The sequence below is a fragment of the Crocodylus siamensis genome, chromosome 3 (assembly GCF_052110815.1).
Source record: "Crocodylus siamensis isolate JL-2025a chromosome 3, ASM5211081v1, whole genome shotgun sequence".
NCBI classification, from domain to species: Eukaryota; Metazoa; Chordata; order Crocodylia; family Crocodylidae; genus Crocodylus; species Crocodylus siamensis.
Window position 1 is genome coordinate 140,439,520 of NC_143397.1, and position 15,708 is coordinate 140,455,227.

General features: G+C 43.2%; 1 protein-coding gene across 2 annotated transcripts in view; it reads right to left on the reverse strand.

Moving 5' to 3' along the window:
- The window catches only part of CDYL (chromodomain Y like), a 165,994-nt gene extending 154,567 nt beyond the window's left edge, over positions 1-11,427 (reverse strand). The window contains exons 1-2 of one of the 2 annotated variants that reach the window (XM_090039348.1): positions 11,029-11,427; positions 6,732-6,779 (exon numbers count right to left, since the gene is read on the reverse strand). In XM_090039348.1, the coding sequence (XP_089895474.1) occupies positions 6,732-6,779; positions 11,029-11,052 (72 nt within the window). In that variant the 5' untranslated portion in view covers positions 11,053-11,427. The remainder of the gene's footprint in view (positions 1-6,731; positions 6,780-11,028) is intronic. The other variant, XM_090039349.1, reaches the window with a different exon arrangement.
- Positions 11,428-15,708: the final 4,281 nt, after the last annotated feature.

The following is a 15,708-nucleotide window of genomic DNA, read 5'->3' on the forward strand; positions in this document are numbered from 1 at the left end:
AGTCTCCCACAGCATTCTCACAAGCAAGCTAAGGACATATAGGCTGGATGAATAGGACTGTAAGGTGGACAGAAAACTGGCTGAAGCATCAAGCTCAGAGAGTAGTAATCAATGGCTCAATGTCTAGTTGACAGCCAGTATCAAGTGGAGTGTCTCAGGAATCAGTCCTGCAGCTGAAAATCTCATGAGGTTCAATAAGGATGAGTACAAAGTCCTGCACTTAGGACAGAACAAGCCCATGCACCAGCAGCGTGAATGCCTGGGCACCAGCTCTACAAAAATGGACCTGGGGGTTACAGTGGACAAGAAGCTAAAAACAAGCTAACAGTGTGCCCTTATTGCAAAGAAGGCTAATGGTATACAAGGCTACATCAGTGGAGTGTTGCCAGCAGGTCAAGGGAAATAATTATTCCCCTCTATTCAGAGCTGGTGAAGCCACATCTGGAGTAGTGTGTTCAGTTTTGGCCCACCGCTACAGAAAGGATGTCAATGAATTAAGCGAGTCTAGCAGACGGCAACAAAAATGTGAGGGGTCTAGGGGACATAACATATGCAGGAACTGGGCTTACTTAGTCTAGAAAAGAGGAGACGGGGGCGGGATTTAAAAAACAGCCTTCTACTATCTGAAGAGGAATTCAAAAGAAGATGGAGTTAGACTATTCACAGTGGAGGCAGATTACAAAACATGAAGCAAGTCTCAAGTTGGTTAGACATCAGAACAAGTTTAGGTTAGACATTAGGAAGAATTTTTGTACTATGAGAGTAGGAAAACGCTGCAATGGGTTACCCAGAGTGGCGGTGGGATCTCTAACCTTGGAGGATTTTAAGACCTGGCTAGACAAAGGTTTGGCTGGAATTATCTAGTTAGGAACAGTCCTGCTTTGAGCACAGAATTGGACTAGATGACCTCCTAAGGTCCTTTCCAAACCTAATTTTCTATGCTTCTGCTGGGGCCCACCCCAATTAACTTTATGATAAGTCATGAGCCTTTTGGCTCTGGACTGTTATATAGTTTGTCCTATGTATACGTAGCTACAGAAATGGTGTTCAAAACTGTGTTTATGGAGTTCCTGTGATGAAGTTTGCAGCAGTTTGCAACAAGTTAACCTGCATCAGGTCTAGACCTATTAAGTCTACAGGTATATATGGTATTTATCTTAGTTTTTTTCTTTAGCCACTTTTTTTGATCCCTTGCATTTCAAATTTTCAAATGGGGGGTGTGAAGAGATGGGAGAAACAGGCAACTGATGCACTTCCTCTCTGCCCCTTCCCCTCCCCTTACCGTCATGTGCAGGGTGCTTGGGGAGGAAGCAGAACCTGAACATAGGCTGGGGGGGGGTGAGGAGACACAAAGGCTGCAGAAGGAAGAAATGAGTGGGGAGGTAGGAGACAAAGCCAAGGGGACAACCTGACCCCCCCCACACACACTATTTTATCTGCTGTAGCAGTGGGAAGGGGATGAATTCAAGACAACCCTCCAATAATTAGATTCTACATCTGGAAAACTAACAGATTTATACATTTTACATGTAGAAAATCTAATTATGGGGAATCTTATATTCAGAGTTGTCTTCTATTCTAGTAAATACAGTATTGTAATAATAAACAAATGAAACAAGCAGACAAGAGCAGGACATTCATGCATACCCTATAATTCCATCTTTAAGCACCCTGGACACAAGCACATATATATTACATATACACATGCACTAGTAGGCATTAAAACTTTAACTTTAAATTTCCTGATTTGACATGCATCACAACAAATCTACTGTTGAGTAAGTGCAATTTTGTCACGTAACTTGTTTTATACTCCAGAGAAGTCTGCTATTAAGTTATTCCTTCAGTTGTAGGAAACAGAGTCAGTAGGGATAGAAGTGTTTTTGTGTAACAATAATTCAAAAGGTTTTAAACAGTACTTTTTAAAATAAAAGACCACACAACATGAACTGCTTATTCAAATGACTGAATCGTACCATTAAATCTATTTTTTTCTTTTGAATATCAACACTTAGCAGTGTGTGTCTAATGTTACAAAATAAAACTTATATTTCCTTATCCATAATTCAAAATGTACACTTGAATAAATGTACTGGCCTTGGAAAAAAAACCCTTGTACTAGTCCATCAAAACATTACATATTCTGGCATCTGTGTAGTAAAAACATGATTTACTTTTAAAGGAACAAGAGAGCTAAACAAATTGGGCTAGTTTTCTATTTATCTTTCTAGGGTAAAAAAGCCTAAGCTACTGAAACACAAAGAGTCTAGTACAATTTATTATTATCTGATAGAGTGACAGGCAGTTTCAACTGCTTAGCAATAGTTCCTAAAATTCATTATCTATTTGCTTTATTGTACCTACAAGTTCCTTTTCTTTTACTTCTTGATCGAGATTTGCATTTTCTGTACCACAACTGTGCCCATACAAAGCAGGGAGTTACATCTTATTTTGCTGCATGTATTGCACATACTAAACTTGTCTCAGTTGCAAGATATACAAGTATTCAGCGTCTATACTGCTAATCTCAAGCATTATCCATTACAACTGGATTAGTGAGGGGATGCTTTTGCTTTGTTCTATTTTCCACTATCTTGATCAAAAATATACCCAGAACCTTTTTTAAACATTAAACTATGGCTCAATATTTTAACTTGGTTCATCAATGGAGATCCAGTGCAATGGCTGCAACTCAGAAATGTTTCCATAACATTCCTTACTTAAACTGTTCCATTTGATCAATATTCTTCTAATAAGTGTTAAGTATAGAACTAATGTCCAATGATAACTAGAGGTGTACTGTTATATCAGTCATATATCAGATCAGCACAGATAAAAGGAAAATTGACATCATCAGCAATTAACTTTTTTTGGCCAGTGTATCCGATAACATCACCAATAAATGCCACACGCGTGCGGCCACATCACGCACGTGGCCAGGAATGCAGCCCAGCGGCTTGGAGAGCAGTGCCAATCTGGTAAGTCTATGGACAGGGAGGGGAGGAAAGGAGCATGGTAGGGGACACATCAAGGCCCCCATGGTAAGGGAATGGGACAGGGTCAGACACTGCCCAGCCAAGGCAGTGAATGCAATCCTGGGGCCAGGGAGGAGCTTATCTGGGGAGCTCATGGGGAACACAGTTCCCAGCCACTGCGCACACTTCCTGGGGAGGCATGGGGGCATATGCCTCCTTGATTTGTGTGTGGGGTGAAGGCAGACTGCCTGCTGCAGGCTTAGGGCCAGGGGCTGCGCCAGCCTCTTCCCAACAGCAGGGCTGGGCCGAGGCTGTGCTCAGGGCAAGCAGTGTCAGCATTGGGAGGGGTGGCTACAGGGAATTTTGGGGTGGCTATAATGACACCCCCCAGCACCGCTGCCTACCCTGCATGCTCAGAGAATAACCCTGGCCCAGTGCCCCCAGCACCAGGAAGAGGCTGGCGCAGCTCCCAGCCCACAGCAGCCAGCCCACCATCACAAATCTGGGGGGCATATGCCTCCCCAAGACTCCCCTGGGGATGTATTGCATAGCAACAGGGAGCTGTCCCCCACTCCTCAGCATCCTCCTGCCACCTGCAGCTCTGTCCCGGCCCCAAGGTTGCATTCATCACCCTGGCTGGGTAGTGCCTGCCACTTTCCCTCCCTCACCATGGGGGCCTCAATCAGCTCTCCACACCCTTTCCCTCCCACAGACTTACCAGCAGGATGCTGCTCTCCAAGATGCTGGGCTGCATTCCTGTAAATCTGTTATTGGATCAATATCAGCCGATATGGCTGGTAAATAATTGGCCATTGGTTTTGGCCAAGAAAATCTTTATCATTGCACTCCCAATGATAACTTTAGAATATTTTAGCTGAAATATGAGATTGTTATGAAAAATAATTCTAAAAGCAACATAATGGAGTTTAGAGTTATTGTATTTAAAGAGCTTTGATGTTCAAATTTGTTGGCATTCAGTTTAAAAGGCTATACTTTTAAATGCCTGCCCTGCAACATTAACCACTAATCTGAGAATTAAATTGCATTTCATAGAGTCCATGTGCTAACACCACAAATATACATTAAAAATTTGTCTGGTTAATTCTGTCCACAGTTAGGCTGGTCTTCAGCAGAATTGAGCTGGTAAGATTCTGAGCGAGTCCCATGCAAGGAATAAATATGGGATGCAGACATCTACTAGCAGGAGCCTCTACTACTTGAGTTTAAGAAACAAGCAAACAATCCTGGTAGTAAAGAGAGTCAAAACTCCTGATTACTTCTACAGAGCCAGAATTCTAGGTCTAGTGTTTTAGAGGCCGACTCAAACCTGTATAGGTAGTCTAGCCACCAGAGGGTGACAAAGCCACACCATGTTTGCTGGACTATGTCTGCACGGATGAATCAACAATAGAATCTGGTACAGCAGATAGTGCATAGTTAATCATTCTGATGAGCAGGCCAGAGGAGAATTCTGTTTAGTCTCCTACAGCTGTTTTGACTTTGTACAGCTAAACAGAAAGAAAAACTGTATCTACCACTAACAGTTGCTTGCTCTGTTCAATACATGTACGTTAGGGCAAGCAAAGTCCAGCCCATGGACCAGATGAGGCCCATGGCAGACTCCATTTCCCAGCAGCCCCTGCCCATGTTGCTGCAGCTAGTTTCCATAGAGATCCCAGTAGCAGTGGGGCCATGACAGCACGGGGCCAGGGTTTCCAGAGAGACCAGTCCCAGCGTGCATGGATGCAGAGCCACACCAGGGCTGGGATCTTATGGTTGTAACAGCACAGGCAGGGGCATAACAGGCATTAGATCACAGCTCTGCCCTAGCTCTGAACCATGCCGTGATCACTGCAAGAGCCCAGCCCTGGCCCCAGAGCAGCACCCTGGGCAACCATGCACTCTGCCAGAATTGCTAGGGCCGGTCTTCATGGAAGCCTTGGCCCCACTGCTACTGGGGTATCCATGGAAACCAGCTGCAGTGATGAGAGCAGGAGGTGCTGGGAAATGTAGTTTGGCCACCAGCTGGATCCACCATTTTGCCCACCCCTGACATGCATCATATTTGTTCATAAGGTGCCATTCCTATGCATTAACTCATCATAACAGAGCCACACATCATAAAGAGACTCTCAAACCACAGACTGTTGAACATCTAGCTACCTTGTTACTCTATAATATTGAGGGATGGGTGCTTGTTGTTACATTTTAGCTCAGTGAACAAGTCAATAGATTTATTAACAATTCATATGAAAAAAATTTGCTTAGCAAAACAACAGCTCTTATAAGAGGCATATTTTATGCGACTTTAAATCATGAGATTCCCTACTGAAGTCAAATATGAAATATTCCACCACATGAGTAATTCATAAAAACTGTCATCATTGAACATAACCTTTTAATATAACTGATGAAGCACACCAAAAAAATTAGAAAAATTCACTTTGTTGGGATAAATTCGCAAGTCATCTAAAAAAAAAACATCACAGAAGCAGGGAATCTGAAACTAAGTTTGGAAAAAGATTCTATATTTTTTATTTCTTTAAAATGATTTGAAACTTTCAGTTAAGGGACAGACTACAGGTGCAGTTAAGGCCCCTTAAGCACATGCCTTAGCTTTCTCCACAAGAAAAAAAAACAAAAAAAACACACACCACCTTATGACAACATAGCTTTGCTGCACGGAAAACCCTGGCAATCTCTAGCTCATTTCAACATTCTCTTATACACAATGTTTTTAAAAATGTACAAGCCATTATCAAAGCATCACAAATTGATAATTATAATATTATTTAATAGAAGAAGCAGATAGTTTACGATACTGAGAAAAATATAAAACTTACTTTCATATTTTACTAATAAAGTGGTTATAAAAGCATTAAAAAGCAGAAACCCATATATGGCTAAAAGAATGGTTTTCATCAGCATCTACCTTCACATATTCATGAATATATTCACATTTATAAACTTCTACTGCCAAAGTTCTATAGGAAAGCACCTCAAAGACATGCAAATCTATATCACAACAATAAATTTACTCTTCATAGCATACTGACTCTAGGTGAATCTTACATTTGTTTTCTTTTTCTATTAGTAGTTCAATGAATAGATAAATAATGTCCATTTCAAAGATTATCAAATTGTGTTAATAGTAAAGAAAAGTTAATTGAAACCAAGACTAGATGGAAGATTTATGGCAGTGGAAGCTACATTTGACTGTAAAATATACAAAACTTAGTATTTTCTGATGGTATTGACAAATAATCACCAAAACGAATTACATTTTAGAGATAAAGCATGTACAAAATTTAGGTAAGACATTCATCATTAATACTAGGGATGGACAAAACAAAAACTACATTTAGAGACAGGATATCCATCCATCCAAAAATCTTTAAAGTACACAAGTAAAATATGGGGAAAGACCTGTATTTTCCTTTCCCTCTCTTTAATGCTTACCAGTGTTGGTAAAATACTCCATATAAGGCTTCCACTTCCATCTCCAACAAATACTGAAAAGCAGTACATAAATCAACCTCACATGCTTTTATGTTGGTTATATGCAGCAGATGAGCACACTGACCAGTGCACATTTACAAAGTCATTGTCTCTTAACATTGTTGAGGTCACAGCTAAGGTTCTCTTTTAAACACAAATTTGATAGGTTTGATGCTTATATTGTGCTTTGGGTATTCCTTGGAGATGGACCTTTATCTGCATTATCACTAATATGTTTTGAATGTAGCTTTGGTGTACCTCCATGGGTAGATGTCCAAATTCAGGGAGAAGTGGGGCTCCACCTGCCTGGGAATCAGAGAAAGAAACTGGAATGTTGAGGCTGTTCCTGTCTATGGCAATCTTTCTGTAGGAGAAGAGGCTATAACATGCCTCTATTTCTTTGTGCACAACATTTTACCCTTATTTAAAAGTTACCAAAAGTAAGTACGAAAAAAACACCCATGCTCACTGAGGACATTACCCATCAGCCATAGGAACCTTATAGATAATCTTTAAGAGGCTCATAGCATCATCTTCAACAAAATCAGGGCTTGGACCAACTACTTCAAGATAAAAAGCACAATATTTGCATTGCCTGTGCTAAACAACCAGACTAATCAAAAGCTATCATATACTCATGTCCTTTATGGATGAGGCATGGATGGGATGGCATTTATCTCTCTCACACGATTGTGGGTTACACAAGCAAAATATGACAGACATGAAGAACATGACAGATACATTTTGACGGAACACATAAAAACTGTTAGTCTGTAAACTGGTTTAAGTACAGTGATCAATCTTTTCATTTGCAAAACAAGTGCAACTATACATTCTAGACAAACAAAAGGGACAGGGTTAAATGCCTCAACATTAGCATCCTTAGCTTAGGCCTAGTTATTTGAGTTGCAGAAGTAATTGCTAGTTCTTTTCTAGACCAGTCAAAGGAAGAGGGTTCCACATACTTTCATAGTGGCCTGAACAGCTAATTGCTAGTCCATTGTAGCAAGGCGGGGGAGTGCAGAAAATCTAGATCCTGTCCACAGTTCTGGCAAAGATTAGGACGTGATCAAAACAGGTTTAGGCATTCAACAGGAAGAAGTGTAAAAAAGTAGGTTTGTCACATTAAAGGGCTCTGCTCCTACCGTGATGTGATTTTGCAAAAGCTTTCTACTAAACTCTAATTTTTTGCTTTTAACTGGGAGGTGGGGGGAGGGGCAGAAGGTGTGAAGGCAAGCATGGTTATTTCCAGCAACTCTTCCCTCAACAATAAGGGTAGTGAATTGCATGATAATTAAAATAACTCTTAGAGGCAAAATTTGAACCCCCTAGTCATGTTGGACAGCAGAGGAGTAGGTAATCAAGTCTCTTCCTCTCTTCCCCCGCTTCCTCCTTGACTTTGTATTTTTATTACCACTTGCAAGAGAGGCAATGCTCATGCGATAGCACATTTGTTGTCTAATTAAAGTTTGCCTGGTTCACAATTTCACATAAATTTGTCATTGTAGCTGAATAATTGTAAAACACCAGAGTATTTTAGACTTTCTGCTACAGAGGTCCAATAAAAGCTACACAAGTCCAGTTCAAAAAAATGGTAGATGAGGGAGCCTCATCTCTATAATTCATTTTCCATCGAAGTACAGAACTTTCAATAGTATTCTAAGTTTATATATAGTGTGTATTAATTTTTGCCACTTGGGTGAAGGTTTGTTTTGGTTTTTTTAAGACACAAAATAAAGGTTTAAGACCCCATTTAAACTGAAATCTGTAACACAACTTTAGCTGTGCCAGATCTACCACTGCTGTGAAATAAGCCAGAATCTTTAAGTGAGTAAATCCTATACAACATCCAAGAGAAATTCAGCCTGGAAAATTTTTAAATAGAGGGTTATTTCAGAAATACGCAAAGAAACTGAACAGTAGCCCTCTGTAACACAAGCACATTTAGACCCAAGACTAAATACTATATCTAGATATATCTATATATATATCTATCTCATTTGTAATTTTCATAGATATTAATACCCAAAGGGACCTATATTAGATGATTTAGTCTGACCCCCTGCATAAAACTAAGGAATGTCAGCCAATTACACTTGCAATGAGCAACTTGTCATTCCATTAAATCTATGTAGATTTTTCACATTAACACAAAAAACACCATCTCCTGAAGTAAAATCATACATTTTCAGAATACAAAATCCAGACTATTAATAATTTTACAAAAAGGACTATCAAATATTTTTTTCTACTTTAGAAAGATGTCAAAATTATGGAAGCACTGACTGCAATATCTGAAAAAAAGTGACTTGATAGATTTCAAGTCACCTCATGATTAGATTCATGAACAATGACAAGGCAAAAAGCAGGAACGCTATATACTGGTTGAATTCATAAAAGCTTGGTTTCAGTTGCTCCCACATAAAACCCAACAGCATGTATTGATATAAGCAAACCTATAAGAAATTCATGCATGGGGACATATGTATCACCAACTATAACAGAAATGTGGATAGGCAAAATGGAAACACTTTGTATCCAAAGGATAACAATCTTCAGGAGCCACAAAAAAATTCTGAATCATTTCCAGCACAAGTCGTCCAACACTCATTGCAGCATCTTTGGAGGGACAGCCCACTACATATCAGACTGATGTTTATTGCTTCTGAACTACCATTACCAAGTAGTTGTATCAGGAAGACCTCCATATTTCATCATTCAATCCCAGCCATCATTGCAGAGGCTAACCAGAAGGGCTGAAACAAAAAAATTCACCTCAGACAGTGTTTTCAACGGATCAATCCAGATAACTTGGGATTCATAATTCCCTCCACTAACTCAAACAAAAAAATCACCAATAGATATGCTGCTCACACAAACTTATACTGGGAGGTTTAAGGAAACATGCTTCAATTTCTTTTTAGGTGGATGAATTTGGCAGAAAATAAGAGGAAATCTTTCTTCTTCCTTTTCACTTGTCCTGTCCAAGTTTCTCCAGTTCATCTACCTCACTAGCTGTTTTGTCACTTGTGTGGGGGGGGGGAAAAAAATCAATAAAGACTTTCATGGACAAGGACTCCTTCAAAACCACAGAGGGGGGAAAAAAAAAAGATGATGCTTCTCAATAAATGTTTCAGATCTTCTCAAGATGCACTGTGTTGAACAATTAGTGGACATTAAAACAGTCAGCAAGAACCCATGAGGAAAAAAACCCACACACGATCCATAGGCTCTTCAAGAGGGTAATTCTTCCAGAGTCTTTCCAATTGTCTGTTTTCCAACTGCAATTCTTGACCTACAATTATGCACCCTCTCTCCAGAGTTTCTAACCTCAGCAACAAGAGCAAAGGAAATCCTTCTACATACAGCTGCTGAATGGACAAAACTTTTGCAGAGAAGGAAACTTACCTTCATTTCAACCCCAGTTAACATAAAATTTCCAAAATATGCTCCTGTTTTTAGATATTTCGACACAGGCACATTTAACTCTGGAAATCGGTGTAACAATGATTCTCAGATAACAGAGACCCAAGAAAGAAAAACAGAGATGGGACCACACTCAATAAGTCTTGATCACTGTCTTGACTGATGAAGGCGCAGGAAAATAAGGGACCTTCCTTACCAACCCCCCCCCAAAAAACAAAATAAAAACAAACCCAAACAAAAGAAAACTCAAGAAGATATAAAAATATCTGCTCAACAGGGGTGCAGATTAAGGATCCCAGTGACCTACGAATGCATCCACCACCTTTTGCCATCGATGCTCCCCTTTACTAAACGCCCTTCAGAGGACTCCCCCCCCGCCCCCAATCAGGTCTGCCAACTTCTCCTCCAGACAAAACTTGACAAGACCAGACAGCCATCTTACAGCTTATGCCTTTCTTAAGCCCTGCAAACTTTCCAACAAGAGCTCAGGCATCCGCAGCACCTCAGAAACAGAAAGGTGACAGAAAAACGAAGAGCTAGAATTATCCCCTGCCCAGGCTCTCCAGTCACAGAGGGGCCAGCCGGAGCGGCTGGAAGTCACCACCACAAAAAGAAAAGAAAACCAATCCCCGGGAACTTCCTCTCATTCCCGGCCACTTTCTAAGGACCACCAAGCAAAACCAAAAGGCAAGGCGGGGGCAGCCCAAACGCAGGGGGGCTGGTGCTGCCTGGAAACCCTCCTGAAGGAGGGGGAGAGCAGGAAGCCGGTTACAAACTTCCACGGAAGTGGCGAGAAGTTTGCTGGGCAGCAGACTGAGGAGCTGTCCCTCAGCCCCGGCCCCACCGCGGTGCTGGGGGACACACGCACGCTCCAGGGGTGGGGGTGGGGCCGCCCCGGGCCCAGCGGACATCTTTGTGCGCCGCCGCCGCCTCCTCGTGGCGCCCCCCCCTCCCCTGAGGAAGCCGGGGGCCCGCGCGGGACGCCCCTCCCTCCGCCCCGGAGCCTCGCTTTGGCCCCGGCCAATGACAGCGCCCCCCGCGGCCGTTGGGTTCGGGGGGCGCGGGGGGGGGGGCAGCGCCTCGCGCTCTCATTTCCGCCCGGCTCGGTGTGGGGGGGAGGGGCGGTTACCTCGTAGAGTTCCTCGGAGGCCATGCTGGGCGCCCGCCACGAGCCGCCGGGGGGGTCGCGGGGACTTTGCAGCAGTTGGTGCCCGCGGAGCGCTGCCCCGGCCCCCCGGTCGGGAGCGGGAGCGGGAGGAGGGAGGCGGTAGTCCTAGTGGTGCCGCCGCTCCTGCTGCTGGCGGCGGAGCCCGTGCGCACCGCAGCTGCGCAGCTCTCCCCCCGGGCTCGCTCGCTCGCTCCCTCCCCCGCCCCCTCCTCGCGCGCGGTCCCTCAGTCTCGCGCGCACAGCGGCGGCGGTGCCCTGCGCGTAGCTGGCGCTTCTCAGGGCGGCCAATCGAGTGCCGAGCACGCCGCACGCACGCTCAGCTCCGCCTCCAAATCGTCACTCCCGCCCCTCTCCTTCTCCCAACCTCGCTTCCATCGCCCATTGTCTGTCCTTCGAAGTGAGGCGCGCAGGCGCGGGGCACCCCCCCTTGGAAGGCACGTGGAGCTGCGCGCGCAGCCAGAGGGGCGCAGCGCCCCCTAGGGGAGAGAACTGCGCATGCTCCCTACCTTCAGTTCACGGCCCCACTGTTGCCCTCTACTGGCACCTGGTGCCTGGGGTGTGGGTAGGCTTCCCAGGTCTTGGGGACCCATGAGGGGCGGAGCCAGGCAGTGCAACCTGCAAGCATGTGCCTGCTTGGCATGCTAGGAAAGGGCAACCCCCTCCCTTGTGTTTGAGAAGGTGCCACACATTTTTACCCTCTGTGGGGGTGGAAGGTGCAATCTCCAAGGCCCGTCTATTGCCAGTGTCACAAGCACTGATTACATTGGAAGGTCATTTCCACTCCCCCTGTCCAGTGGGGACAGAAATAGTCCCCAGAGGAACCGAAGTGTCTTGAGATCAGACAGCGGCCACCATGTTGTCCACTGCAGATCCTACACAGCGAGGTGTGGTCTGGTCTTGGAAGGGCACTGCTAGGCACAGCTGGCCAGGCCAGGTTGGCGGTGTGCTGCTGTTGTTTGCCAGCTGCGGTTTGGCTGAACATCTCCTGGTCGACTGCAAAAAGAGCAGAGCCAGACTGGGAAGTGCCGCTCTGCCAGGGAACGGCATGAGGCAAGGCCAGAGTGTTGGCGTGGCGGTTCTCTGGCACAAACCTGCTGGTTTGCTTCTTTATCTGCAGGAGGTCCTATAGAGGTGTTCTTTCAAAGCTAAGGCATAACCCAATGCAATGCCTCGGTACATAGATTTTAAGGCATGCCTAACCTTTTGGAAGACTTTAACCTGTTTTTGTATGTACGGTTTAGATGGAAGGAGTTAGAAACCAGTCTTTTTGGGGGCTGGGGTTAAGGACTCTGAAACAGAGGACCATCCGTCATAGAGGGTTTTATCTTGATGACTGAAATTCTGGCTTCTAGGTTGCCAGCCAGAAGTTATGTCCTTCAATGAAATACCTAGTAGTGGTGCTGGAAAGGTCGTTCATGAAGGTATTCAAATCATTGGGGTAGAAATGAGACTGGAAGTTTCTCCAGAAGGCTTTTTTGGTTTGGTTGGGTTTTTTTTTTTTTTTGGTGGGGAGGGGTCCAAATGAGACTTGGAACTGGTGGCTTCCCTACATCAATTTTACAGCCACGACAACCCATTGCAGTAGGACCAAATGAATATTTGTACAACAGACCTGTTTGCCATATTGTGTTATGTGCTACAGTAAGATCTAGGAACACTGCTTCTGCTTTCTGCCCAACCTGGAAGTCATTCTCAAATGTAAGTGGTAAGACAATAAGTATTTCCTCAAGGTAGATTACATTCACTTTATGTAGGAAACTATGGACTGGAGAATGAGGAATTTAGTGGCCAAGAGACTTTGAAGCTAAAATGGTATTTTCAGAGATGAAATAATATCCATGACTTTTGATCACATTTAACATAACTGATATCACTTGATGTCAGCGGTGGCCAGGACTTGGCTTGCTTTCTGTACCAGTGCAGAATAATTATGTGGCTCCATCCCCACCCTCATCCTCTCTTGCCTTCTGTTTAGCCCCTTCATCTTGTTCCTCCATCCATACTCATCTTGGTCTGCCTCGAGTGATTCATACCCTACGAATCCTTATAACTCTTAATTTTCTTTCTTCTCCCACATAGTCCTTTGTATTCTTCTTGTTCTTTCTGTCCCCCAGTATCTTTCTCATCCTCTTCCCCTCCCTTATTCTCATTGATTAGAAGATATTTACTAGGTATAAGATTAGGTCTCTTGCATGCTTCAAAATAACCTTCCAACACAGAGACAAAGATGATGTCTCATGAACTGATTTAAGGGCATCGTAAATTGGAGATACTTCAAGTAGTAACAGTGAGTTTGGTTTGTTGACTCATATACTCAAGTTTGTCATTACCAGAGTCTGCCTCTTAAAATGAAACCCCAAATGAGAGAGCCTCCTCACTCACAAAACTGAGAAAAATTTTGGGTAGATCTGAATAATCTGACCTGAAAGTAAATTGTTAAAACAGTGACATAATCAGATATACTAAAGGAAAAGAATAGCACTTCTGCTTATGGACTGCAGTAGATATCCTGGAAATTCTTGTTGAGTAATGTCAGTAAGCCTACTGCTTTATAAAGGCATGGATTTTTGCCCAAGGACTGAACAATCTAAAGGATATTATCTCCAAAATGGCCTACTTCTAAAAAGTATTAACACTGCAATGTCAAATAATGTTTAATTACATGATCACATACTATTTTTTTCCCATAGAACCCTTGCCTCATGGAGTATACAGGTTGGATGGTGCTCATCTGGTCATTAGCTATACACTATTTCTTTTTATAGTCATTATTCTATGGAAGGCCCTAAGGCTCACTTGCAGCACACCGTCCAGTGTACAGTAATATAATACAATATTACTAATTTTGTCATGGGTTTTTAATGATGCTCTCTCATGGTATTAGCTTAGTTCTTTCCAGACATTAATTTGAATACACATTATGCCTGTGAGGTGAGCTGGAGGAAGTGAGCCACAGAGATTATAATCCAAATCATCAGAAGTGTCAACTAACATTGGGTGTCCAAGTTGAGAGGCCTAAGGTTAGGAAATCTTTTTATATGTTCAAAGCACAGCCGCAATTTACCTCAGTTGTAATTGGGACTGTTAAGCACTTCTGCAACCAAAGCGGAGTATCTTAATTTGGGTACCTAGAAAATGTAGATACCTATAAAAAGTTTATTTTAAGAATTTACCCAGCATCCCAATGAAACTCTGTGACAAAAGCTGGAATGGAACATAATTCTCCAGTGCAACAATCAGTTGCTTTAACCGTAAGACATTTTCCAACTTCTGCAACAAATGAAGTCAGCATCCTAAAGACAATAGCCTCCTTCACGATACAGCCCTTATTCATTCCTGGAGCAAGTCCATCCCTGCACTGAATGAGTCAGGGGGCCTGTGGAAAAAATAGTGATGGTGTAATTAAAAGCTGTGTCATATTGCGTATAAATGAGTCCAACCCAGTGTGCACTGACAACCTTAACGTTAGCATTTTCCCAGCAAAGACCTCTGCTGCTTGAGTTAATGGAGTAACTGGTGCTGGTGGTAATAGCAAGCTGTTATTCACTACATGAACCAACACCTAGAAACAGATGAAGATACACACTTAGCTAGCAGGTATCAAACTTACTGGCTAGAGGACAAAGGATTATTAAGCCTCAAGAATAAATAAGTTCAGAGCTAAGCTCTAGAAGAAAATGTGTCCTGTCTCCCATGTGTTTCAGGCACCTCCCTTCTGTTATCTCCCCTTCCAGCTACTCCTTTTTCCCCTGTCACCCTTCTCAAGGTCTTCACATCCTTCACAAATATTTCTATCCTACTCCTGCCCAACTCTATCCTTTACGTTAGTTTATCCCTTCTATATTTTATGTTCCTCTATCCATGCGAGTCCCTTTGTGGCTACTGCTTCCATCTCCTCTCCGCTCATCTCCCCTGCTTTAGCATCTCTTTCTGTTAAGTTCCTGCTTGTCCTGTATTTCTTCCCTCCTCACAAAGGTATTCCTCACCCATTTACATTCAAATGAGGGAATGTCCTCCTTGCTACCTGGGTGCTAGAAGGGACGGTACAGGAGAGAGAGTGCCCCTGTTCTCAGGTCTGCAGTAGCTGAAAGAAACAATTACAAGGGAAGTCTTGTTTTTATGCAGCTGTGGTCTGGAACCCATGCTCAGTTTCTTCGTGGAGATAGTTGACCATATGCTTACAGTCAACACAGGATCAATCAGGGTCTGGATCATACTCAGTGCCAACATAGTGTAAAGAGAATTTAGTTGCCAAACTCAAGATAAGTCTCTACCAAGGATTGCAAAAACAGAATTTTTATTCAGAGGTTTATTAACTTGTCAAATTTAAGCAAACATTTCGTAGGTATAACAAAAGACACATCCCTGGCACCAGAGTGAACCTGCTCCCCCATCCCAAAGAAATTTCAAGGGCTGGGGGTACTAGAACTTGTCAATGAAAAACTTATAAGAATATTTTTAAAACAGACCTGATGAAGGCTGCTTAGTTGCAGAGTTCAGGGCAGGGAGAGAATCTGCAGTGTTCCTCCAATAACTCCAGATGTGGAAGTGGAACTCTGATTTCTTTTTTTGGGTGATCTTTGTACATTCCTGCTGGAATTGTCCCATCTTGTGCTAGAAGGTGGGGTCTAATTAAGTAGT